At 47.2% G+C, this 27277-nt stretch overlaps 1 protein-coding gene across 4 annotated transcripts in view; it reads left to right on the top strand.

Annotated features, from left to right (window-relative positions):
* LOC113583944 (mediator of RNA polymerase II transcription subunit 13-like) overlaps nucleotides 1-27277 on the top strand; it is a 64266-nt gene that overhangs the window by 4659 nt on the left and 32330 nt on the right. For all 4 annotated transcript variants that reach the window (XM_035526998.1, XM_035526997.1, XM_035526996.1 and 1 more), the window contains exon 2: nucleotides 9274-9511. In XM_035526998.1, the coding sequence (XP_035382891.1) occupies nucleotides 9274-9511 (238 nt within the window). The remainder of the gene's footprint in view (nucleotides 1-9273; nucleotides 9512-27277) is intronic.

Raw genomic sequence — 27277 nt, 5'->3', positions numbered from 1 at the left:
GTGTGTGTGTGTGTGTGTGTGTGTGTGTGTGTGTGTGTGTGTGTGTGTGTGTGTGTGTGTGTGTGTGTGTGGGGCGCAGGAGTATGGGGGACCCTTCCCTGCCATGAGGCGGAAGTATGCCTAAACAGTAGTCTTGGTGTTGCTCTAAGTGTGTGTGTTTGTACCACACCACCACAGTAGGCTGATATTTGGGAGTGGTGGTGGTTTCACTGTGAAATATGTAAGCCCTGCAGTGCCAGCTGTGTGCTATTCTTAGCCTTCTGGTGTTCCTGCACGCTATGTGACACAAGGGAGTAGAAGAAGAAGAAGAAGAAGGAGAGTTGGCTGAGCGGCGGCGGCCCATCTCAGCCACCCAGATAAAGGACAGCAGGTGTCCTTGCTAGCCCCGCCGCTGTCTGCTCTCCTTCAAGGTTGTATCGATGAGTACGGCAGCAGCTCTAAATTCGTGGGTCTGATAGAAGGCTGCCAGGCTTGGGCTGCGCTCGCTCTGTCCAGCGGAGTCGCCCTAAATTGTCTGACAGGAATCTGGTTGCAGTGTGCCATTCTGAGGTATTACACAACAACAAGGGAAGCTTGAGCTCAAGACGGCCATGCTGAGGGTTGTAGCCGTGCTTGATCAATGGCAGAAATAATTCAGGGGACTTCCTAATTCCTTTTAAAAAAATATTGTGAGCCTGAATTGTGTAATTGCAGCAGAGATTAAGTAGCATTACATTTAACTTTGGTGCACTATGAAAATATTTTAAAAGAATAGGGTTAGTCCCAATTATGTAATTGCAGTATAGATAAAGTAGCATTACGGTTAACGGTGGTACACTGATCGTACTTTTTTTTTTTCATGCTTGATTTCAACTGAGCAGTAGTACGGGCGTATTCAAGACGCGTGCTTAGCCCACATTGGTTATTTAGGAATGCACTATTCACCATGCTTTATTGAACTTATTCATTTGCAAACCATAGGGGTTCCCATGAAGCGCTGCACTGTGTTAGTTGACGTGTTGTGCCATACCTAATGGCAAAGTTCATAAAGGGCTCAGAGGGACCAGTGCAGAGATGCCATCCCAAAGCCCTCTCCCGTCGCCTTGATCAGTGGCCCAGCGCAACCAATACGGCCACACCCACTCATGGAAGGCATGAGGGATTGGTGTCCCACTGTGACCTGTCTGCACGGGACACCCGCCCTCGGACCCGTGTGCACTCCCGTGGCTGGGTGCCAGGATTTGGGCTTGGCTCTGATCATAGCTGGTCTGCCTGGAGGCCCTTTGGGCTATGCTGAAAAACTTTTAAAGCGTGAATGCAAACCAAAGAACTGGGTTGCCTTTTCCTCAGCTAATAAGGCTGTAGCTTTTGTTTTCTATCCAAGAAATACTGCTTGGTGTTATTTTATCTACAGTACTGTGCAAAAGTCTTAGGCAACCATTAGATTGCTTGTTTTAGCAATGGTATAATGACCATTTGTCATTATTTAGCAGTCTCTTTATTAAGATACAACCCCCCCCCCCCCCCCCCTTGTACACAAACTGTTTAAAAACTGAAACCAAAATGGCTTCTAGAGGCAGAAGTCAGTATTTAATGTGGCCTCCCTTGGCACTAAGCACATATTAAACTCTTGGGGAGACTGTCCTGAAGTTTTCTGAAGTCATCTTCCTGTACCATTCCACTCAGGTTCCATTCCATGTAGGTTTAGGAGAAAAACCTAAAGGGCCAGGTCCCTGCTGTTGCTCAACTGTAAGGGGAGGTCATATTAAATACTTGCCACCATGGCCTATTGAAGCTGTTTTTTTTTTTTGTTCTTCCTTTTTTAAATAATGCATGCACATTTCCTGTATTTTCTAGCTGTATTCTAATAAAGAGACTGTGTCACTATTTCTCAGTCATTCCACCATTGCTAAAACAACAAATCTAATGGTTGCCTAAGACGTTTGCACAGTACGGTACATTTCACAGGCGTATTACTCAAAAACACCGTAATTAGTGAAACAAGCCAATAGTGAGGCTGATATCTGGACCTCCATGTTTAATAACTATGGGAATGTTCTTATGAAAGGACCTATGTGGGTAATACAGCTCTGCTTACTCGCCCAGTTAGGAGACACTCAAGGCAGTTTATATTAGTGTCCAATTAGCCTTAAAGTGGCTGCTATTACACAATTACTTGATTACATGCATTCAGTTTTGGATTATTATACTGAGGCCTAAAAAGATTTCCTAGAGGGTGTTTTTTTGTTTTTCCCCATCCAGCCGCTTGTTCTCCTACCGCACCTTCAGGATTAAGACCCAGCAAATTGAAGGGAGCCGCAGGACCCGTGCTGACCAAGGCCTCAGCTGGACGAGTGTTGGCGTGGCTGAGGTTTTGGTCTGATTTTGTAGGTGCGCAGTGATGAGAGGCTTATGGTTTTCCAATGATGCGAGCAAAACGAGAATCAGGTGGCAGAAGCTGAGAGAGGGCACAAGTGTGAAAGATTGAGAATTTACATCCCTTTGTAATTTGCAGTCAACAGCAAAGGATCCCTAAACTGCCTGCAATGTTATCTGTCTGCTGTAACCCTGGAGACTGAGTCCTGAAAATTGAATAAGTTGCTGAAGTCTTACAGATGTTGTATGTTGCCTAGCAACAGTTTTGACTTCCCTCTCTTCCCTTGCCCCTCCTCTCTTGTTATCTCTCTCTCTCTCTCTCTCTCTCTCACACACACACACACACTCTCTCTCTCTCTCTCTCTCTCTCTCTCTCTCTCTCTCTCTCTCTCTCTCTCTCTCTCTCTCTCTCTCTCTCTCTCTTCCATGCCTGTCAGAGTTAATTAAGTTGCATGTGAGACAAGCTGGTAAAGAAGCCCTTGGTTTATTTATTTGCCTGTTAATAATTCAGCCTAAGCAGAGACAGTGTTTTAGGTTGCTCGCCTGTCTTTAGAGGAAGCTACCTTTAGGGTCTTGCCTCGTGCCTTTGTTTGCCAATGCAATGGCTCCTGGCTGCAGTGTTCCTCACCCTTTGCCCACCGCCCCTCCCACACACAGACTCTCTCCCCACCACCCCCGACAGGTGAGGCGTCAAGGGCTAATGGCGACGCTCCACCGCGTGCGGCTCTCCCCTGATTGGCAGGTCCATCCGTCACTCTGCCCGAGGGACGCCAACTGCTCTAATTAGGTCGCTCGCCTCCTCTCGCCTCCCGGGGCTAGATCCCTGCTATGGAACAGGATCAAATGGTGCCTCCTCCCATTGTGTTGCCTTGTAAAGTTGGCGGCAGAAGGTCGAATAGAAAGCACCCGTGTGGAGGTACGGGGCCCAGGGGCGTCTCCGCACCTGTCTGACACCTTGCTCTGTGTCCTACTCAGCTCTGCGCTACAAGCATTAGCCTAGCTTCTGTGCAGCTGCGAAAGTGCAGCAAAGAAACACACGTACACCAAAAAACAAAAAAACAAACAACAAATGCAATAATTTGGGTTAAACCAATTCCGCTGGATTAATTGGATGAGGGAGGATCGTTCGGGAGGCCCGTTTTTGCTTTGGAGTCAAGTCATCTGAAGAGGAGGAAGTCAGACTTCCTGAGAAAGGCCTCTCTGGTCTCTGCTCTGAAACTCGGAGGTGGGAAGCGCTGTGTGGAGTGAGGAGCAGAGGAGGCTAATTCCTCTCCCGTTCATTTCTCTGCAGTACAAGAACCAGAAGATCGACAAGCTCCATATTGAGAGATTCCATAATTGTAAAAGAGTCTCTCGCACAGAGAAATGGCCTCCGTTAGCCACTGTGGAAACACGTTTTGTCTGGCCCTTTGTCATCTGTGTGAGAATTTCTGAACACTCAAGGCTTTTAGCAGGACTTGTCAGCCGGTTACTATGAAATCAGTTCAATGTCAATTCATTGCTTTTCACAAAATGATATGGTAATAGAGCTGATATACACTCTTTTGTGGTTTCCTGTAGCTTCCCTTTGCTGGTATTGCATTAGAAGTTGAAATCAGAGGGGAGCGCTATCAAATGAACGCGTTCACATGTCTCTTGATTGCAAGCTCCATTTTACACTGAAATTATTGGGCCCATTTGACCATTTTTGTCACGTGCCTTTCAATTTCTTCCCCATTTGTCTTGTCTTACTCAATTGTTTACCACGTTAATAATGCCCTCACTTGAAGAGCACTAGTTAGGTGTGAGGTTTTGTATCTCCAAGTCCCATTTCCCACAGTAATCAGCAACACTATACAACAGTATACAACACTGATCTAATAATATGTAACTATAGAAATTACACAGTGCATAGTTATCGTATGAACGCACTGTGATGTTAGGCGAGTATACGGTAATGCACTTTTATTGCTGCTGCACGTAATCCCCTGCACTCTTGCAAAACTGGAGCCCCATGGTGCAGTTATAAGCCAGCTGTAAGATTTTGCTCAAATTGTACTATTTTGTATATCCCCAGTGATAAACGGCTCCCCTCAGCAGCACGCTGACTCCTGTATCTAATCACGAACGCACTGCAGTGATGGTTTACAGGCGCCCGTGCTTTGCCAGAGTGCTAGGTGGATTTTTATGAATGGGGACCTTTGTGTTTGCTTACCTGCTATGATAACAAAAGGGGCCACTGGAAGGCTCAGTCAGTGGAGCTTCAGCCGGGAGCCCCAGCTCCGCTCCCAGCTTTCTGTTGATGCTTGTTTGAGCTTTACTATGTGGCGAGGTCCTCTGTTCACCCCGCCACCCCGATCGATCCCAGAGGTGCCCGCTCTGTCGCGGAAGGGTTTTGTGTGCAGGCTTGTACATGAACTTACCCTATAAGTGTAACCCGAGACTGGGTCCTCCCTGAAATCAACAGTGTTCTTTTAACACGTGTAAACTCCCATGGAGGTGAATATCACTGCCGCACTTTGTGGTTATGCTGGATGGATTGCAGTGGGATTATATTGTGCAAAAATATAATCTGTCTTCTGTGTAGGTTTTTTTTTTTAAAGTAGGCTTCTGACAGAAGCACTGCACCACCAGCAGTATTGCTGCATTTTCAAATCAACTCCCAGACTCAGAAAAAGTTCCCTTTTCTCATGTGAGTTTAAATATAAGTGTTGCAAGAAGTGCATATTTCTTTTTTGCCCTTGAAAATCTGTCATACAGTACATCTATGGCTAAATAATAAACACAAGTTTTGAAAAGAAGCTCTCGTCCCACGGTGTCACAACTTCCCTGGGGCTCCGACTCTGTACACATATAGTATTAGTGTAAACTTTATTGTACCAGAAATGCTGACCTGATACTTGGGAAGAAGCAGAACTGGTTTCCCCGGTTGCTGGATATGTTGTATGCGTTGTGCACTTTGCATTTCTCATTGATTAATTGTCTCTGAGCACCACGTGATCCATTGAACTCCGTGTGCTTGATGAGATGTCACAGAAGTGTGTGTGTGGGGGGGGGGGGGACGACGACACATGACACTCTGACAAACGCTGCCTTGCAGATTTAGTTGATTCGCCTCTTTGATTGTGAAAGGCCATTGTGCTTTGACTGTCTTGGTGGGGGCAGTTGTAGCAGTGTGGGCTACATTAGCTGCCCAAGGGCTACCTGCTGCAACGGTACCGTACCAGTACCAGTACCAGTGTGGACAGCACTGTAAGGTGTGGGTGTGGCACTTTGTGGAGGGAGTTGAAGACTGTGGAATCCTGTTAGATAATATTTGGGAGTATTGAAGAGAGGAGGAGCTCAGGAGAGTTTTTAAATTAATTTCTTGTGTGTGAAGAGAAAAGGTTTAATAAGGTGGTGGATGTCGTCAAACATTCACCAAGAAAAAAAAACTTTTATAGGAAAGGGGGGGGGGGGGGAGATCTTCTAACATATATATATTTTTTTTTCCTAGACAGCAGTGAGATCAAATAGAAAGAAATGTTGGCTTTTATGTCTCCTGCTTTTTACACAATTTTTTTTTGAGTGAAAGTATCTTCCTAATCAGATTTTTCAAGTTGATTTGCAACTGATCATAAAACAGATCTTTCAGGATGAATGCAAATGTCTCATTCAAGACCAGTGAGGTGGGAGGGCTTGAGTCATGTGACTCCACACCTCTGCAGGCCAGTTTACATGAGCAGTCTTTCTGAAACAGTTCCCATAATCTTTACTTAGGCTAATAAGAGAAGAAAAATACATTAGTCAGTCATAATATCATTAATATAATATAAATAAATAAGATTCATTGATTAATTGATCCCACCATGGTTGGCCTAATAGTGAGCTGGCTGTCTTATGTTATATTTTACCATTAGCTAGTCTATCAGACAAGTTGTTATTACTATTGTTGTTGTTATTATTAATAACAATGTCATTCTCATTTCATTGAATGTAGCCTAATAAGGTTTATGGGAAGGTTTATCTTGTGCATGCACTGACTTGACTTGACTTCCCCGATTACTGAAACTCTGTTCAGCTTCTGTGAACGTGGGTCCTAACTTGACTTACTTGATTCATGTTAAGACTTGAGATTTACTTGTAAACTCCTCCCACCTTTGCTAATCTGTATTATAAATTGTAATCTGCACCATGCTATCTTCCTTCATCCGACAGGCTTACTTTTACTGCAATAAACTTTTACTTACCTTTCAGCAATAGCCTTTTTGCCATATTGATGTACTTGTTCAGGGTTTTACACGTAAAGTAGACACACAGCCTTTAATATGTTCATTATGTGTTATTAATCTGATACTTGCTTGTTGTTTGAATTTTATTCATCACTGGTATATTTGTGAGCCTCTCTCTCATCAACCCACGGCTCCACCGAAGCGTAAAATGTATTATTGAAAGAGATGATAGATAGATAGATAGATAGATAGATAGATAGATCGATAGATCGAACAGGCTTCACAAACCAAATTCTTTTTTGTGTAATCTGATTTCGGCTGAAGTACTTGAGTAGTGGGAAAAACCCATCCATGACAAAGCATATACTTTTAACTGAAGTGAGAATCCACACCAGCAGGGTGTGTGGCTGCCGGTGATCAACCTTTTGAGCAGGCAAATTTTTCCTGTGGGCTTTTTGCTTCCTTAGTGGCTTGTTAGTGATTTTTGTGGCCTGTTGGACCATGTCGAGAGCACCGTGACAATACGATTAAAGAGTAGTGTAAGCGTGTGCGGAGCTGGGGAAGAAGAACTCGCATTCTCGACCAAAAAAAGTCCGTGGTCCTGCCACTGAGTGTTCACGCTCCGTTGGGGAATGACAGACTTTACACCCATTCAAACGTTCCTTTCAATCCTTTGTCTCTTCTGTTGCTAGTTACGTTGTGTGCATTTGCTCAGAACTGCGTGACTGCCTGAGAGGGATTTTAGGCGGTTGGCCGTTTCGGCGGCTAAAACCCGCAGCACCGGCACTGGCTCGACTGTGGCGAAATGTCACTGCCTGATAGGAGCTGTTTGCTTTTCCTCTGAGTTCGGGCTGCCTGATTGGACTGCAGTGTTCCACATAGGCTCATCCTTGACCTCGGAGCTATTTTGGGCTGAGCCTATAGCACGTCAATGTTTATATCTCCTGTACACACTCTGTGATTATAGACGACACACAGAGAGAGTGTGTGAGCGCGTATATATGTGTGTGTGTGTGTATGTGTACATATAATCGTCTATGTCTCCTTCTCTCCCTTTTCTCTCTATCCTTCCATCTTCTCACTCTCTTGCTCAAATGCTTACACGTACACTGAAACCAAGCAGCTGGAAGACATTATTTCCCAGGCTTGGGGCGTTTGCTTACATGTTGGCAGAGTTTGAGACCCTGATATGGAAGCTCTCTCACCTTCATAACTGGGCCCATATTTCCCTACACACACACACACACACACACACACACACACACACACACACACACACACACACACACGCGCACAGATTTCCCAACACCCTCTAATGCATGCGTGTGACCAGGTAGTGATCCAGCAGCACTGGCGAATTTCAGTGGTGGCGTCTAAAAGCTGGCCAACATGGCATGGTGCCAGGATGGCTGCGCTCGTCGGGGTGTGCCCCGCGGGGACGCGCGCCGCTCGGCTCCTCCTCGGCTCCTCCTCGGCTCCTCTACCATTCGTCCTCCCACGGCTTTGTCCTGTCGCGTGGATTCTGGTTGTGCAGGCCTGCTTTTCTCTTTGCCAGCCTGGTCGCCTGGAAACGTCTTTCCCCTATACTCTTTTGATTCTGCGTTGGGCCTGAGACGTTCCACAGACGTTTCCAGAGCCTAACGTGTAGGTGCTCTCCATCCGACATGACGTGTAGGTGCTCTCCACCTCGAGCAGTGGCTTCGTGTCGGCCTCCGCTCGGCCCGGACGGGGGAAAGGTGTCAAACGGTTACGCGCTGGTAGTCCAACCTGACGGGGCCCCTCTCGTTCCTCTTGGCCTCGCCTCGGTCTTTCTCCTCCTGCCTCAGGCTCTGCCTCTCACATTTCCACCTCGCTCGCCTGCCTTGTCACCCGGGGCTTTTTCGGTCGTGCCCTCCCTCAACTCCCGCCTGCCTTTTTTCTCTTCTCTCTCTCAATCCTGTCTTTGCTCGCACGTTTACACTTTCCATCATATCCATTCCTGAAGTATAACGACTGCTTTCTCCTCATCTGTCACTCTGCCAATCTGCTTTTCAGCCGGGCTTCTCTCTTTTTTTTTTTTTTTTTCTTTTATAGCGTTCGTACGTCGGCCGTACTGATTTTCAGGAAATGACTAACTTGACTGTGATGTGAAGCTCGAGGCTCCACTCTTGAACCGCTGGTCGCAGCAAAGGCTTGTATGATCCTCAAGCATGGGTCACGATCTCGGCGATAATAGATTATCTTGACTCATCCGGGGAATAGTCTTTGCAGAGGAGCTGCGCGCTGGGCCATTCTCTTATCTAGCAACAGTGGAGAAGATTTAAACAGTGTCCGCAAGTGCAAACACAAACCCGTCCAAAGCGACTGAAGAGCTGTGAACGAAAGGACAATCTGCTGTAGTGAAGTGACAAATGAAGGCTCCACATTGTTGCCAAAGCCCTAATCATAGCTTATGATTAACTCGCAGTGTTGACTTTTTAATTGGTCTTTTAATCTAATATTGAATATGTTGCTACGATGATAAGAGCCAAATGTTTGCACATGCAGAACACGTGCATAATTTGTCATTTGGTTTGCTTAGTACTGTGAGTTTTGTAGCCTTTTAAAATGGGAAACATTACGCAAGAATAGCTTTGATTTTGCAATCTTCCACTGAAATAAATGTTTTGAATGAGTGTTTTTTTTTTTTATTGCTGTGGTTCCTCTTAGATCCAGGTGTCTTAGCTTTGTCCTCTCGGTGTGTTTGCAGGCGGAGTTAACCGGCATCAAATGGAGATGCTACAACTTTCGAGGCGGGGCCGAGTACGGGCCAGTGATCTCGGCGCCAGCGCCGGACGACCCGGTGCTGTGCAGTTTCACGCGCTGCGTGCAAGCCAACCTGCTGTGTGTCTGGCGCCGACGTGTTACACCCGACGCCAAGGAGCTCTGGATCTTCTGGTGGGGGGACGAACCCAACCTGAGTGACATCATACATCACGAGCTGGAAGGTGAGTCCCCGCTGAACCCGTGCCTTGGTATTTGCTGCGTGTGTGTGTGTGTGTGTATAGTTGTACGTGTGTGCGTTTGAGTTTTGCATGTGTGTGTATACATGTACAAGTTGTATGTGTGTGCACGTGTGTGCGTTTGAGTTTTGCGTGTGTGTAAGAGAGAGTGCATGCGTACGTGAGTGCGTTTTGTGCGTCCGCTCTCGAGGCTTCTTGACAATGTGTGGGGACACACTGACAATGTGTGGGGACTGATGGACTCTAGCCAGATTCCACTTTGGCTGCTGGTTAGTTGAGAAGGAGACTTTTCGGGTATTTTTAGCCTTGCTGCTCACTTCGTGTGCCGCGGTGATGGCAAGCCTTTTCAAGGAACGGCGCTTTGAGAATACACTCCATCCTGATTGTCCCTCCTGCTTGTATCACTGTCAGCTGTTGATGCTGACTCCGCCCCCCCATATTAGTCCCTAAAAGCCAGGCTGAGTGAAGGAGGGTGTTCCGGAGGTGGCCTGATTTCTGTCGTTATAGTTATTACTGCTGGGATTATTCTAATGACGCACCCGGCGTTCACAGCAAGCCTTTGCAGCTTCTGAATTCTACTCTTGAAATAAAGAGTGGCCATATAATTTTTCCAGACACGCTCTCACAAGGTTTACAGGACCTCAGGGAAGCATACAGATGCCAGCTAGTGATTGGGGGGGGGGGGGGGGGGGGTTGTAGAGAGAAGGGGAGAGTGTGAGAGGGAGAGAAAGAGATATGGAGGGGAGGGGGTAAGAGAGTGAGTGAGTGAATGACTGAATTCATGAGGGGTTGCCAGGTTGGTGTCAGGGCCCTGAGGTGCTACGTCGCTGGGCTACTGCTACTATCACACTGAGGAGCCTTGTGGTCAGTCGAGAGCAGTGTGTGTTTCATTCAGAGAGAAAATTGGTCTCATCCCAGTTTACACACACGCACACTTGCATGCACGCGCACACACACACACACACACACACACACACACACACACACACACACACACACACACACACACACACACACACACACGGTACTCCAGGGCCATGACTCATATCATGCTGCATGCCCTGCTCTGTGGATGTACAAGTGTGTATGTCTCTGCAGGGTGTGTGTGTGTGAGTGTGTAAAATAGTGTGTCCTCGTGCCACTCACCACCCACAGCCTGTCCTGCTCTCATTCCCTGCTCCCACAACCCCCCCCCCCCACTGCGCTCCACACTCACCTCCTTGCTGACCTCTCCTTCCTTCCCACTGCGTCCTGCGTCCTGCCCGCTCTGAATGACATGGCAAGGTTATGTCCTGCCATCTCTGCTACCACCCTCCCCTGCTTGCACGCTCTGTCACAGTCAAGTATCGGTTCCAGTGGCAGAGTAAAAGGCAGATAATGCACTTGTGTAATGAGTCCTGCTGCTGCGCGGGACGTTGGGAAGCTGTAAGTCATGCCAACGGTGCATACACGGAGCCTGGCGCTTATTAGCCTGCAACCTTCTGCTGGCAACAGCCGGGTCCTGCTTGTCAAAACATTTCTAAAAAACCTGCATGGGCGATGTGGGATTCCTAATCCTAGTCTAGATTTTGATCAGTGTTTGTTTATTTCTTTTTCTTTTTAAAGTAGCATTTCAATATCTCTTTCCTCACATCTCAGGTCTTTGCATCTGCTCATTATAGCAGTGCAAACACTGTTCCCTGGACCACGCTCGGTATTTCTGCTGCAGTGTGGGATGAGCCACACACGCGTGCGTGCGTGCGTGTCTTGCTGCTTTAGCTGGAAATCCACTCCTCCGATGTTAGCCTTCTCTCTCTCTCCAACCCCCCAGCGCACTGGTTCAACAGAAGCTGGAAGTGCCTGTCCCCCTCGCCTCTCCTCTGAAACCCTGTCTGCTGTTTTCCCACTCCGCCTCCCTCCCGTGACCTTTCCCCAGCTGGGTGTGCAGGGGTTGTACGGAGGGCAGCACCATGAATACAGCTGGGCTAAGAGCCCTGACCACCACCTAATGGGGTGGTTGAATCAGGCTCTCTTCTCCAACAACCGTGGAGGATCTTAAAGAGGGTCGCGCTGGTCTGGCAGGCTGGACTGCCTGTCTGTGTGTGTGTGTGTCTGTGTGTGTAAAAGAGAGAGAATGATAGTCTTCATTTAAGGGGCTTAGACATTTTTTTAAGTGTGTAGTTTTAGCCCCATGGACTAATGTCATATTCATAATGAATCTTTAATAGGAGAGTTTAACAGAAGATGTCTTGGTTGAGTGTGTAATTGTTTTGCCTCTTTTGGCTTTCGGGTTCAGTTTTGTGGGTTTTTTTTCTTTCCAACTTTGATGTAATCTTGCCTGTATGTCTGACCGGGGTCAAAAAAGTGTGTGTGTCAGACATTTTGAATATGCAGGTATACTCATGGTCCCTCAGAGAAATGTCACTATGCAGAAGGAAGTCATTTTTGCTTTTTAAAATATAACCTTCCCAAAGGTGCGGTGCAAAATTCTCATTTCCTTAACATAAATTGAACTTTATGCAAAAGTATTAATACAACTTTTTAATGATATTGCTATTATTAAACGTGCGGTCTTCTTCAGGCATGGCTACATAGAGGCGTCATGTTTCCATTAGTGGATGCCCTGTCTCTCATTTGTCCTCTGTGTTCTAATCAGTATGCTCTCTAGTCAGGCCTTTGGAGGCGATCCTGGGTTAGTGGTTAACGTTACTCTTCTGTGGCTGGGATTGCCTGCTTCCTACTTTAGTGTTGGCCCAAAAGCATGTTGGGTCCCATGGGCCCTGGTGCAGCGAGGAATGCCCTGTGTCTGTTCGTCCCCACCCAAAAGCACCATCATCATCATCATCATCATCATCGTAAAGAGCCTGGAATTATGAGTAATCAGGTGCGGTAGATGCAGTGGGATACCTGGGAAGAGAGGAGGCATCTTTGGCGTATCCTTCCTCATGCCCGCTCAGTTTTCTGGCTGCTCCTGGACACTTCCACCCAGGGTGAATGAGGCAAGTGGAGTATGAAATCATGTTGTCAGAGAAAATATTGAAAGAACTTGTGTTGTCCGGCACTGGGGCCACGTCTGAGGCTGACGCACAAGGCCGGGTGCCTTTTTATAGGAGTGGCCTCCATGTTGGATTTCAACTGAGACGGGAAATGGTCTGGCTGTTGACCGGTGTGGTGGACGCAGCTTGTTTGAGGAGATTGCCTCCTTCTGGCAGTCTGCGTGCATGTCTTTGAGTGAGTGAGTGAGTGAGTGTGTGTGCTTGTTGAAGCGTGTGCACTTAAGTGTGCGCATGTGTGAGTTAAGAGCGTGTGGTTGAGTATGTGAGTGTGTTTGAAACAAATGAGTAGAGTGCGAGTGGGCTATTTCAGTGCAGGAAGACTGACCCCTATCACTGTTCTGTCAACTTCCTTCCCTCATGGCTATCACCTGTATCAGTAGCACACCCTCCCTCACTGCTACTGGCTGTGACAGTAGCAAACCCTCCCTCAGTGCCTCTGGCTGTAACTGTAACACACCCTCCCTCACTGCTACTGGCTGTGACAGTAGCATACTCTCCCTCAGTGCCTCTGGCTGTAACTGTAACACACCCTCCCTCAGTGCCTCTGGCTGTAACTGTAACACACCCTCCCTCACTGCTACTGGCTGTAACTGTAACACACCCTCCCTCAGTGCCACTGGCTGTACACCTCCTTCTTAACTGCTCCTCTGTCGTTGCTTTTTTGTGGTGCTAAGCAGTTTGCTCTGGCTGCCTCCTCTCAGGTTGCGCAAGCCTCATAACAACAGGACTGAGCACCCGGAAATCACTATGGTTATAAAAGGTAGAGATGTGATTAAAGAAATGCATTGTGGGACGTTTTGCCATGTTAAAAACTACAGAAGAAGAAGAGAGGGGGAAAAGGTGTTCAAATCAGTCTAGGAAAGTGATCTGGTCTGTTTGGCCTGGGGCTGTTTACCAAGCTGACAACTGCAGTGTGTGTGTAAGGACTGCAAGGCTGATTGTAAGCAACCACCTCAGCTGCCACGTCCAGAGTTGCGAGCGCTCTTAGAGCATCGCACTTGGAGTATTCCATCAGGCCTCCGGACTCACGAAAGAGTGCCCTCACTCTGATAACGCAAGAGCAAATGTTCAAAGTCACCGTGGTTTTTAAGGTTTAAGCTATTGACTTAAATGACTGACTGAAAAAAAAACCCCAGACAATATGAGACCGGTCAATATGAGCCAAAGATCTTTTATTATTTCAAACTTGTGGAACCACACAAAATCTATTAACTTGCTGTTAAACATAGAAACAATTATTTTTGTATTTTTATATAATGTATTTTATATAATGCGATTCCTGTCTGTGGGGTTGACTTATCTGTGACCCACACACACACACACACACACACGTGCGCATGCACACGCAGTCAACTGTGCTGCCTGAAACCAAAGCAAGTGTTTTATTCCCATCAGGCCGGAGGAAACTAATTATTATACAAAGAATGTGCATTGATGGACTGCAATTAACAGGCAGCCTGTGGCAGAAGCCATGCTTGTGGGCGTCACCAATTAACCAGTGCTTAATGAACTGCGCTCTGCTGTGTAGCTGACAGCGGCCAGCCCTTTTAGGAGGTGACGGCGTTGTCGTGTGGTGAACAGGCGATGCAACTCCCCTCCAAATTCACCCCCCCCCCCAAATGTGCTTTCCTCGATGCTTTGCCTTCTTTTTCTGCTTTCTTTCTCTCTCTCTTTCTTTCTCCCCTTCTCTCTCACCCCCCCCCCCGTTCTTTCCTGACTTAGCCGACCGTTCTCAGATTTCTCCCTGTGTGCTCATTTTCAAATTTGTCTCCACTGCCCCCCACCACACACACATACCCACACCCCTCCCCCTCCCTGTCCGCTGTTGGGGACACAACCATTGTTTCAGCGAGCTCGTTGCCATACATCATGGGCCAAATATAGACCTTCAGGGAATCGATGAGCGAGAGTGTGCTGGAGGAGAAGCACGCAACCCCCCCCCCCCAAATTTATAACACTCTCCCCACTTTGCCTATATCGTCGGCCGTCTCCAGGCACGAGGAGTGACCCGCGATGAACTGTTCGCACGCGTGGCATTTCGCCGTCATTTTGCATGGAGATGAAAAGTGACTTTGCTGGATCTCCTTTATCCTCCGTGACACACACACACTGCGTCTCCGTTGATGTGAGCCGCTGCCTTGTTCGTGACCTGACACTTCAGCCAGTGACCTAATGAGCCCCGCATTATTTATATAACATGCGCATTACTTCTTTATTCGGAAATTCCGATGCGTCAGTCGCACGGTATTTGCCCTGATATGATGCCATGGTGTGTCCTGCCGTGATGTGCTCTCCCAGGATTTTGTTTAAAGAATGAGTGACCGATACTGATTTGTTTTCAGGGGCTTCCTAATATTCCTGGACAAAGCCAAAAACATTTCCTGTTTATGTCTCTCAGCACCTCCGACATGCAGGAACGCACAGCCATTTAGCACCGTGTTTCATGGTCCAACAATCATACGACTACCCATACAAATGCTTTATTGTCATAACTTGACCGCTGCCATGATATATTTAGAGCATGCATAGATTTTATAACTGGGCTTGTGCTTGTTAATGACCTGGGGTCAGCCAGGGTCATGCTCAAGGAGGGTAAGCAGGGTTAATCTAGGTTAGCTGCCAAACAAACCACTATTTTACACACTTACACACTTGTAGCAGCTGGAGTCAGTCTGGCCGCATTTCTCCCTGCGCTGGTGCAAGAGGGAGGGGTTGCAAAAAACTGATCTCGGATAATTTTTGTTTCGGCTCGGCGAAAGTATCTCGGCCGCCATTTGTTTGCACGGGAAATCAGGACACAGAATGCACTTCCTCATACAGCCCGCTGTCTGGCAACGTCGCAGCAGCACGCCTGGCTCCAGCCTTCAACAATGAAGCGTGAATAACTCCCCGCTCAGTTTATTATTTTTTTTAAAGAGTGATCATCTTTACTTGAAGTCAGGAGTCTTGGTTTTTAATCTATTTGAGTGGACTGTTAAAGTGTGAAATGGATAATAGGCAAGTTTTAGACCCCTAGAATACGAGTAAGCAGTCTTTTATTCTGCGCTCCCATGGTTTGACAGAACCCTAATTGCCTTCCCCTGTTTTGACTTGTATTCCCACAATACAAGAATAGAAAATATAGCACGGAATCAGATTAGCTTTATTGTATTACACAAGCATGTCTTTGCTCAGATGTCGTTCTTCTGGGTGCTCAGCGCTCTTGGGAGTAGTAGGATGGTATCGATCCGATCCTCGCAATCTCATTGATAAAAAGGATTTTGTGTGTGTGTATGAATGTGAGGCTCTCTCTCTTTCTTTTTTAAACGCTTGTTTGAAACGATAGCGCTACCTGTGAAGGCAGTGCCTCCTAAAAACCCCCCGCAAATCAATATGCTCACAAAGTGGCTATCGGAAGGACGCGTAGAGCGGATTAAGCCAACATCAGTCAAGGGTTCAGTGGGCTGAAAAAAACAACTAGGTGCACAATAAGAGAGATAAGATCTCAGCTTGTATAAATTATTCGCTGATTAATCGGAGGCTTAAGGTTTCCGCGACGCTTCGCGGTTAATTGGCACGAGACCTGCGAGACTTGTTCCCCGTTCCCTGCGGTGCTGGTGCGTCGCCGACCGCGATCATCGCTGTGGAACGGACGTGGGTGTTGAACTACGGCCCACTACCACGCTGTGTTGAACAGGCGATCCCGTAAGGTCACTAGCGTGCTAGCTGCTTCTCATGGCCTTCACTGCCAAAGCAGAGAAGTCACCCTAATCAGCTCTTATGCGGAAGTGTGCGAGCTTTCTACCGAGAGGCGGCGAGCGTTGCCACTGTCTGCGTTATCCTAGTCATCTTCCTCATTTACCCCCTACACAATGCTGTTTCTGTCCACGTTGGATGTTGAAACAAGAAGGACATGGTCACACCGGGGCCACCTCACACACTCGCACACGCACGTGGTGATGCCCCGCTCTTCTAGCTGACTCCTGTTGATGGAGGAGGCCTGGCGATTAGAGACTTCTCCTACCAAAGTGTGTGCCACTTTTAAGTTAGTAAATAGTTGTAAATACTGGGCATATTGACAATACAGAATCCCACACACTGCAGTCGAGATGGATCTGTACAGTCTGTAACTCTCCCTTTGAAAGCACTGCTTATCGGCACCATAAATGAACAATGAGAGAACAGCAAAATATCGTGGCATTTGGATATCAGGGAGTGCATCTTTGAATATTTAGCCATAGCACAATGTGTTAGGACGTAGTAATAACGCAATTTTCAAATTTAACAAAAGCAGGTAACAGTTTATGCCGCACGTATAGTAATCTGTCGTCGGATGAAGTGTGTATGTGCGTGTTTTGTGTTTGTGTGTGCGTGGGCGAACGTTACTTCCACTTGTTTTCACATTAATGTTACCTTCACGGGGTGAGAGGGATAGTGAGAGGCAGAGATTCTCAGAGATGTGTGTGCATTGTGAAGTCAGTCCTTCCAGCACCGAGGGCAAAAAGCTGCATAAACAACCCAGAGGATTACCCAGAATCCATAAGATGCCATTGTCCTCGAATGACCCGACGCGCGCCCTGCGCAGAGAGCAGACGAAGCCAGTGTGAAGGAACGTTCTCGGAAAGTTTGCCTGGTTTATGTAGTTTGGCCCGTGTCTGTGAAAAAATTAGTCAGATGGAGAAAATGGTATCTACTATTGAGCAAGGAGACCGTTCATCCGCTGTGTTATTGGTGTGGGTGGGTGTGGGTGTGGGTGTGCATGTGCGTGCCTTCCTGCAAAACACCAACCTTCACTGACTAACGTACAGAGATTTTCTTCCCTCCTACCTTTTGCAGTACAGGTGTGGTGTGTAACCCCCTCCTCCACCTCTGTGTAGGTGGTGGTATCTACAAATGCTTGTGTGTTTTAAAGATGCAGAGATTATTCTGTGCACGGAGGGCAGTGTGTTTCTCCTTCTGCAAACTTTCCCTACAATGTAGAGCCAACAGAGGCTTTGTTGTGCGCGCGTGAGCATGTTCGTGCATTAGCGTACATGCGTGTCTGTATACGTGCATATGTGCATGTGCGCGTGTGTCTCTGCTTGCACACACACGTATGTGCATGCGTGTCTGTGTGCGTGTGTTGTGGGGTGGGGGGGGGTTAAGGGAGGCTCATTTTGGCTGTGTTGAAATGACCCACTCTATGTTCAACCACAGTTGAACAAATGAAGAAATGACAAAATCAGATTGTCAGGTTCCATTTTTGCCAATGCCTGTATCTCCTCCTCTTTTCTGAAGAGGCCTTAAATAAGGTTAGATGCCACATGTAGTGTGTTGGAGTGGTAAATTGCCATTCTCCAAACATTTTAATCTATTTAAAATGACAAAACATTGCTTATAGTATACTTTATAGTATTTCTTGTGACATGTGGCTCAGAAAGCTTAGTGGTGGTACTATATTCGTTTACGTTCTGCTGGTGTTATTAGCGGACACCTCCTGCCGCCTTAAACCTACAGTAATTGATACTTTTAGTGAAACTGCGTGTGATGTCAGTCAGGTTTGATTATGATACTGTTGTGTAATTGTGAAGTCCTTGTCTACTGTTCTTCATGTGGGCTATTAGGGGTGTGTGTGTGTGTGTGTGTGTGTGTGTGTGTGTGTGTGTGTGTGTGTGTGTGTGCGTGCGCAGTGTTGCCTGCAGAAATCATGTCTAGTACAGTCCCTATGTGTCTAGCCACCATACTGCAGGGGGAAAAGTGTCTCTCTCTCTCTCTCTCTCTCTCTCTCTCTCTCTCTCTCTCTCTCTCTCTCTCTCTCTCTCTCTCTCTCTCTCTCTCTCTCTCTCTCTCTCTCTCTCTCTCTCTCTCTCTCTCTCTCTCTCTCTCCCCTAGACCAATCCCCAAACAATGTATTAGCTCTTCTCCTGAAGCCATTCACAGAGTCACAGTTACATTACCCAGCCTTTTTAAAAATATTTTTTACAGACGTCTGTGTCGGGGGGGGGGGGGGGGGGGGGGGGGGGGTTATAGTAACTGCTTTACTCACCTTATATAGCTATAATACCAAAATCCTGTTGTATCCCAGACCCTCGGCATTTTGAGAATTAAATCAGCAGGACAGATTCACACAGGTTTACGCTACACTCAGTCGGTACTTCCATCTTCCCTCTTCTTTGTTGTGGCCCTTGCCGTCGCCCTGTGAAGGAACCTCTAGAGTTCCGCCTTACGCAAGCAGACCCAAGCTACTGTTAACCGTGGAGCACAGCACCCGTGCTTGCAGAACACCTGCTCCCCTTTGCGCTTGTTCCTCGGTGTTTCTGATTGGTTAGCAATAAGCTCCGCCTCAGGGTCAACTTGTCGGGGAGGTTAAGGAGCAGATGTGCCCTTTTGCCCTTTGAGCATTGAATAGGACGGAATGTCTGGCCTCTGGGGCGCACCAGGCCAGCTCCACGGTGGCCACTGTGTGTAACCTCACTTCAACCGCCCAGGATTGGTTTTATCTAGAAAGCCCCGACTGGCGAAGGACATCACCCTGGCCACGTTCTAGCCACTTCCGGGCTGCGGGACAGATTTAATTTGACTAATCTGTGGAGTTTCAGATGACGGGACCTTTGGTTACTAGTGCACAGTGGAGAAAAAAAAGACTTTAAAGATTTAAAGAGTGTTCTGTGCCATTTGAAAGAGCAGTGTTCATAAGAGCAGATTATACACACTTGCTTGTTCATTGTAGCACTTGAGCAAGTGTGTGTTTGGGGTCTTGTGATGTACGGAAAAATGCAAAGATATTTTCCTTTGGTTTTGTTGCCGTCATTTTGTAGAAAGTGGTTCAAAGATTTGAAATCTGATGCTTGTGTTGCCTGAACACAAAGCAGCCATAGAACTGGGTCATTACAGGGTGCGCGTGCGTGTGTTCGGGTTTGTGCGCGCGCGCGCGTGTGGGTGTGTGCATGCGTGTGTACATGCTGGCTGATCTGTGCTGAGCTGGAGCAGATAAGTGACTCTCAAATTATGTAACAGTCTTGGATAACTGGTTTTCTAGCCTTTCTGCCCTCTGATTGTCATGACTGGCAGAAGTCCTGTCTGTCTGTCTGTCTGTCTGTCTGTCTGTCTGTCTGTCCTTACTTTCTCTTTCGATAAACACTTGTAGGCTTTTAAACGCACACACACGCACGCGCAAGCATGCAATCACACAGCTGAAATTACAAGTTGACTAAAATAACATTTAAAAAGTCAAATGGTCTGTCAAGTTGTTCACTTAAGTATGTATTAAATAACTACACTTTCAAAAACTACATTACTAATGAATAACTGCATTATTAACACACTTTGGGCTGTAGAACTTTATTAAAACACATGGAAGCACAGTGTAAACTGTGAATTTTAGTTTCTCTCTTTCTCCAAAATAGTAATCCAGTAATTCAGATCGACACACTATGAATTTGAGTACACATAGCTGTAATGCAGCATCAACATCACTTAAAACTTGATGCTTTTGAGGGGACAAAAAAAACCCCCAGATCTAAAACACACTGTGTTTGTAATCTGATTAAAACGTGTTCTAGGATGTAAGGTGACCTGCGGAGCCCTACTGCTGGAGGGCTTAACACCGGCCACGCTTCGAGCCTCTTCTTTAGCTGAACTGCATCTGTTAGTGTGGCTGTGTACTACCGCACCCCTCCCGCGATTCTGCCACCGCCTCGCGCCATCGCGCCGGTCTCCCGTGGGGGGCGACGGCACACAGCCACAGGGGGGTGGGGTTGGGTGGGGGTGCGTTCTCCGAGTCGGGGGAGGGGCTCTGCGAGATGACGTGGCAGGTGAGGGCCGGGTCTTTTTTGATTTTGTTTTCCCCTTCCTTTCGTCTTCTCTGCTTCCTTTCCTCGATGGTCTCGCCCAGGAGGCGGTGGCCTGCGACTCCCGCGCTGAGTGGCAGCACCACGTCCTGAGCGGAAAGGCCGGTGCTGAGACGGGACTGCGCTCCACGCAGGAGCGGTCGGCGCACCCAGCTGTATTTCCGTGTAGCCGTGTCTCGCACGGACGTAACGGTGTTGGCGCCCACCCGCCCAGACACGAAACCCACCATACACCTAAACATAAGATTAGCCTATAGCTTCAGGAGCATGAAAGGCTAATCTCAGATGAAATCTCCACAAATCTGATCTTGTAGGCTAAACAGATCTAGGATTAGGTTTAAGGGCATATATAATACTCAAACTGCACTTTTGTGTGAAAAGGGTACAGGCTGCTGTAATGTGATACCAAAGAGGGGGAGGACGAGAGGGAGAGAGAGTGAGCGAGAGAGAATGGGAGAGAATGAGCGAGAGTGAGTCTCAGGAGCCTCATCTGAGTCACTCCACAAAAACTATGTAACAGCCCTGACTCTCTGTAATTGACTCCAGATTTCGTTTCCCCTCTCTCCTGTGCCTCCTACTTTCTGTCCCTGCCTCTTCCCTAGTTTTGTCAGTTTTTCTGAGAGCTGGGATAGACGGTTTCTGTACCCCACACGTCCACCGTGCAGTAGAACAAAATTAGTTTTCACATTACTTATAAAAATAAGCCTTTTCACAATACGGCGTGGTGTCTATATCCCAGAAACTGCCACGTTGAGCAAATGCAAGCACACTTTCTGACAATTCTATTTGGTGCTGTATTCTTTCACTGGAACGAAAAGCATCTATTCAAATTATGGGCCGAGACCACAGTTTAAAGCATTTGTATACGCAAAATGTGCGCCTAGAATAGCTGTTTAGAAAAATAGATCATTCGCAGGGAAAGCAAAGAATGATTAAAATGTTTTCTGAAAGCCTTAACACGGCGTGCCAACTAAACGGGCCACTCCACTGGTGAAGAGCAGAATCGCCTCTCTTTTCGTTTGCTCGGCGTAGTTATGGCTTCCCCAGCTGGGCTGTACAAGGAGAGTGTCTCAGACTGGCTAGCCAGCTGTGCTAACACATCAAAGCATCTGTCTGCCTCTGCTGAGTTAACCATCTGAAAATGGCAAAACGAAGAAAGCTGATTATTATCTATTTCTAATTTAATTATTTCTAGTAATTTTTAGTAAATCCTAAAAAAAAAAGGAAAACTGTGTTATGAAATGTTTTTTCTTCATACCAGTCGCATATCAGTTTTTATAGTAGTTAATAAAACAAGTGTTGCCAAGCCTGTAATGCTTCTTCTGGAGAATCCCACTGTCCCCATACACCACAGGTGACCTCTGAACCCACTAACTACTTGGCTTGGCTTCCTGTCCCTGTAATGCTCTCATGAAGTCTGGCTATATAAAAACCAACATCCCACCTAAACCTGCTTGTGTATTGGAGAGCTCTAATGTCTTGAGGCTCCCAGGCCGGGTCCTGCATCAGTGGGACAGGACCGCAAAGACTAGACCGAGATCTCGCGACCTCTGGCCCACTGATCTGAGAACAACTCACATTGGCTGAGGACCGCGCCCTCCGGGCCACTTAGCACCAATAGTGTTGCCCCGCCCCTTTTTTGGCAGCTCTTCCGGTCCTGTTAGCTGCATCTTCTTCCTGCTCTCCTCCCACGTCTCGCCGCCCTCCTCTCCCGGAACTGGGACAGTGCCGAGCAGGACGGTCCTCTCCTGCCAAAGCTCCGACTTGGGGATTACGGGTGCAGCCTGCGGACACCGCGTCACCGGAGCGGGCGGTGCGGAACCTTCCGGGAGCCTGTAGGGGCAGGGCAGGTGGGGTAGGGGCGGAGTAGGAAGATGGCAGGAATGGGCGCCGCCCTGCTCCCGCAGCCAGGAAGAACAGATGCTGGCAGGAGTGGCTGCTTGCCTGTTCCTGTGCAGGGGGAGGAGGGGATAAATGGAGAGAGAGAGAGGGAGAGGGAGATGGAGAGAGGGAGAGGGAGAGAGAGAGAGAGAGAGACACACAGAGGCTGGTGGGGGAGGGGGACGTTCAGTCAATTACTCAAAGAGGGAGCCACTCTCTCTGTTCCCCTCCTGCTCGGGCAAGATGGAGGGGGATCTAGGGTGGCCTTTGGCCTCTGTAGCACCGCCCCCTTACCCCGAAACCATGTGAGGACCACAGGCAATGCTCAGAACAGAACAGCCATCTGGAATCGAGCGTCACTGTAACTCGGTCGCACGTATGCTTCGAGGGGCCCGATGCTAAATTAGCCCGCGCTGGTTCTGAGTGATCCTGATTATGCAGTGTGCTCCAAGACAGACGGAGACTGGCAGAGAGAAATTGAGAGCTAGACAAACAGAGAGCCTGATGGACAGTTAGAATGGGGGGTGGCGGGGGGGTGCAGTACAATCCACTTCTTCAGATGTGTATGTGTGGGGGCTGGAGTGTGCGGGGTAGAGGTGGGGGGATCCCGAGGAGCCGGGCTCCTCAACCGTCCGTTCATTCCCGTTGGAAATGAAAAGGGCTGAGTGCTGGATTCACCCGGCCGGGCACACACAGTTACTGCTGGGCTCGTGCCAGTTCTCTGAACCCCCCCCCCCCCCCCCCTCCACACACACACACACACACACACACACACACCCTCTGCCACAGCACCGGGGCTGTGTGTGATTGTTTTAGCTGGTTTAGGGCCTGTTGCTGGCAGGCTCTCTCTTTAATGGCTAATGGATCGTAGGCCCAGGGCGATAGGTGAGCTAGGGCGATCTGCTGGCTAGCGCCCGCCAGCTGTACAGGCCTCTACCAGAGACTGGGGCCCCGCTGACTGCACACCAGAGAGGCAGCTTGGGTCCAGAGACAGAAAGTCATCTGCCAACACTGCAGTCATGTGTAGCAGTATTCTGGACAGGCTTTTAAAAGATATTTTCCTCATAACCTGAAGAAGAGGAATTATTATTATTATTATTATAACAACAATATAAAAACAATAAGAATAACAATTATAATTGTTGTTACTGTATTTGACAATCACCATTTAAAATGTAGCATCATATATACAGTGCGAATACGATGGAAGCACCTATAATCGAAAACAAAAGGAAATGTTACGTTATAACTTTTGCCTTTTTTTCCATTTCTAAAGCCTAAGTTGTGGTCATAGTTGTAGCTGTTGTTGTAGTTGTAGGCCCAAGTCATATTTCCAGCCCTGCTGAGTGTTTACAAAATGTTTTTACCACATAAATGCAACGCGTGTCAGACTCTTTCGGAAAGGGTTTCTAACCTACATCTGTGACCAAGTATCTGACCATAACAGGAAATGTGCTTATCTGTTTTCCTAGCTCATGTCAGTTCTCAACAGAAGTTACTGTACCTGTTTCCTGCTGAGTGCACAGCCTCTCTTTAAAATGTCTGCTTTGCACTTGAAGAAACATTTATGCACATTCGCTGTTTGCTCCTTTTTGCTTTTTGGGAGATGATGTGTTTTGCACCTGCCCCAAGTGCTTCTCTCCACTATACGTTGTGTTTGAGGTACACTTTGCAGCTAGGGTGTGTGTGTGTGTGTGTGAGTGTGTGTGCGTGAGTGCGTGTGCGTGAGTGCGTGTGCGTGAGTGCGTGTGCGTGAGTGCGTGTGCGTGAGTGCGTGTGCGTGAGTGCGTGTGTGTGTGCGGAAAAGTCTGCACTTGAGTTCTAGCTACCTCTCCCTCTCTCTCTCTCTCTCTCTCTCTCTCTCTCTCTCTCTCTCTCTCTACTCTCTCTCTCTCTCCTCTCTCTCTCTCTCTCTCTCTCCCCCCCCCCCCCCCCTTCTGTCATGGCCGCCACGGGCCTTCGGTTAGCTAGAGTTCTGCCCCGTAGTGGATGGAGAGAAAGGCTGGTCTGGCTTGGTTTGGGTCTGTCATAAATGAGTACTTGGAAGTTGCAGCTGTTCACTCATTCAGCTGTTTGCTGCGAGCTGGCAAGCAGTCCGTTATGCAAAAATCTTTGCTGGTTACAGAACCCGTCAGAACGGTCGAGGGACTGGTTTCACACTGATCGGGTTGATAACAATGTATGCACTTATGCTGCAAATGCGTATCCTAAGCGAGCACGAAAATAAATAAGAAAAAAAAAAATTCAGCTAGCCTCATCAGCAACACCATGCTGGAAGTCACAAGCCCCTACGGTGAAGAGATATAGTTACAGAAAACAAACAGCAGTGTGTGTGTGTGTGTGTGTGTGTGTGTGTGTGTGTGTGTGTGTGTGTGTGTGTGTGTGAGAGAGCTCCATCAGTCCCTGCCTGATCAGTGCGAGACTGTCGCTCTGTCTACCTGTCTGATTCTGGACACGCGCACACACACACACACACACACACGCGTGTGCATTCAAGATCAGTGCCTGCTTTTTAAAAGCTTGTTGGGACAGTGTGGTGTTCCACATTTACTAAAAGACAGGCTATTAAAGCTGCCCACTGGAACAGTATTAGTGGCACCCAAGAGAAAGTCTGTTAGTTAATTGAAACTATAACACATATAGTTTGATATTGTTTGTCATCGCACTTATCGTTGTCTGAGCTTATATTTGTATCAGCATTGATCCCTGTAATTCAACAGTTTTCCAGTTCAACAGTATCAACCTACTGTACAGCTTAGGATGTATTCTATGAGTACATGACAAAGCACTTTTGTAAGTCGCTCTGGGTAAGAGTGTCTGCCAAATGCCATAAATGTAGTTACACACCAATCAAAAGTACAAACATAAAGATCAGTCCTTTTGCATGTCCATGCAGGTTCTGCAAACAGACAAAGAGGGATAGCTGCAAGTCCTTAATATTTTTTCACTTTTACAAAACAGCACAACAACCTTTGAGCAAGCATGAGCCTCTAAACCACCAAATAAAACTATTCACTGAACAGATCCCCTATAAATCTCCAACCAAACTTGGGGAATGTGTGTAACGTGTTTTCAATCATATGTTATCACTGTGTCAGATGTAGTGTGCACACAGGCAAGGGCACCTCATCTCAAGCATATCATTAACAACTTTCCACCCTTTCCAACAATTTTGCACACTTTGACCAAAACATGCGCACACCCACGCACGCTCGTGCTAAAGTTGCAGTTTAATGAAGAAGTGAAACCGTTGCAACCTCATGGTTTGTCGTGGGGCCCTTCTCTGTGTTAGTCGCTGTCATGGGGCCCTTCTCCATGGGGCCCTTCTCCGCACTACCCACTCACTAGCTTGCTGCACTGCCGCACTTGGGCCACTTCCGCGGCAACCATGCATCCGCTTCGATGTGTGACACAAACTCTCCATCGTATGGCAGTGTGTGAAGAGCTGGTCAGTTTTAGTAGCGTAACAGTGGTGCAGAATCAGGTATCATTGGTACCTTATGCCTGATTGATACCTTATCGATACCTTACCTTAAACACCCATGGTGTGTGTGTGTGTGTGTGTGTGTGTGTGTGTGTGTGTGTGTGTGTGTGTGTGTGTGTGTGTGTGTGTGTGTGTGTGTGTGTGTGTGTGTGTGTGTGTCTTTAAATGCTTTTGTTTGGACAAATGGGAAAGTTTTAAAAGGTTACTAAAAGGCTTTTTTTTATACTACACAAGCCAAAATGTTTTCTTTTGCTTACTGAGGTTTAGGTTTATGTACAACAATGTTTTAGCTACAGGTCTTGGTCAAACAACCCCCCCCCCCCCCCCCCCCCCCCCCCCGGCACCCGGCAGATCCTGTAACAGAAAAAGTATGTATGTCTCTATATATATCTAATAGGGGCAGATTATGCAAATGATATGCATTGTAGGACACTGAAGTAATGTATGTTAATGAATGGAGGAACTGTAAGATAAAGTAGTTTATGTTTATATGTCATGTCTGTCTGTCATGTCTGTCTTATGTTCTGTTTTCAATTTAATAAATTTTATCAGTAGAACAAGCTCACATGAAGTTAAAAAAAAGGACAAAAAAATCATAACTATATAGCAATTTTATCTTACCTAGATTTTATCCTTCAATGCTTCATAGTTGTTTGAACTTACTGGCTTCAGATATCAAGAATTTAAAAAATGCAGCATAAAATAACTTATTCTGCGAACATGACACTTGCTAAAAATCTTTTACATTATGTAGAAGTATTAGATCATGTTTGATGCCTCTAACTCCACTGCTCTTATGAACAAGTGTGCCTTTCAGAGATCTGCGTGGAGTATATCTAATATTACTCGCTGGTGGAACTGTTTACATGTCTGTAGTGTACGTTGTTTGCAGAGTTCTGTTACCATGTGCTTAAGCTAAGCTTAGCCTTATTAGCTAGCTTGATGGTGTGCTTGTGATTTCAGTGTCTTTGCACCACACAGTGAGTTGAATTATTCTACTATGTTATTAGAATAATAACAGATTATTATGGTAGAAAGGCTTTTAAAAAGAGTGAAAAGTTCTTGAGTCGAGGCTTCAGTAAGGGAAGGATGCCCCCGAGACTGAGTACTTCGTGACACAAGGGGGTGTGTGAGTGTGTGTGTGTGTGTGTGTGTGTGTGTGTGTGTGTGTGTGTGTGTGTGTGTGTGTGTAAAAGAGAAAGGCTTGGTATTCCGAACATGTGCACTGCTCCCCCCACCCCGCTCCACCCCCGTCTGTGAAATATCGGCAGTGCGGCCTGAAGCTAAAGAGAGAGACGGGAAGAGAACGAGAGACGAGGAAAGAGGGAGAGAGAGCGAAGGAGAGGGGAGGGGGCTAGAAAAAGAAATGAGAGAGAGGAAGCAGAGAGGGACTGAGAGAGATCATATTAAAATATACTGTAGAGAGATAGAGAGAGAGAGAGAGAGAGAGAGAGAGAGAGAGAGAGAGAGAGAGAGAGAGAGAGAGAGAGAGAGAGAGGGGAGGGGTGAAGAAGAGGGAGGCGCTGGGAGTGTTGGAAGCAGT

The sequence above is a fragment of the Electrophorus electricus genome, chromosome 6 (genome assembly GCF_013358815.1).
Source record: "Electrophorus electricus isolate fEleEle1 chromosome 6, fEleEle1.pri, whole genome shotgun sequence".
In the NCBI taxonomy this organism is placed as follows: Eukaryota; Metazoa; Chordata; class Actinopteri; order Gymnotiformes; family Gymnotidae; genus Electrophorus; species Electrophorus electricus.
The sequence above is the reverse complement of the archived record's forward strand: the minus strand, read 5'-3'. Positions and strand labels throughout refer to the sequence as shown.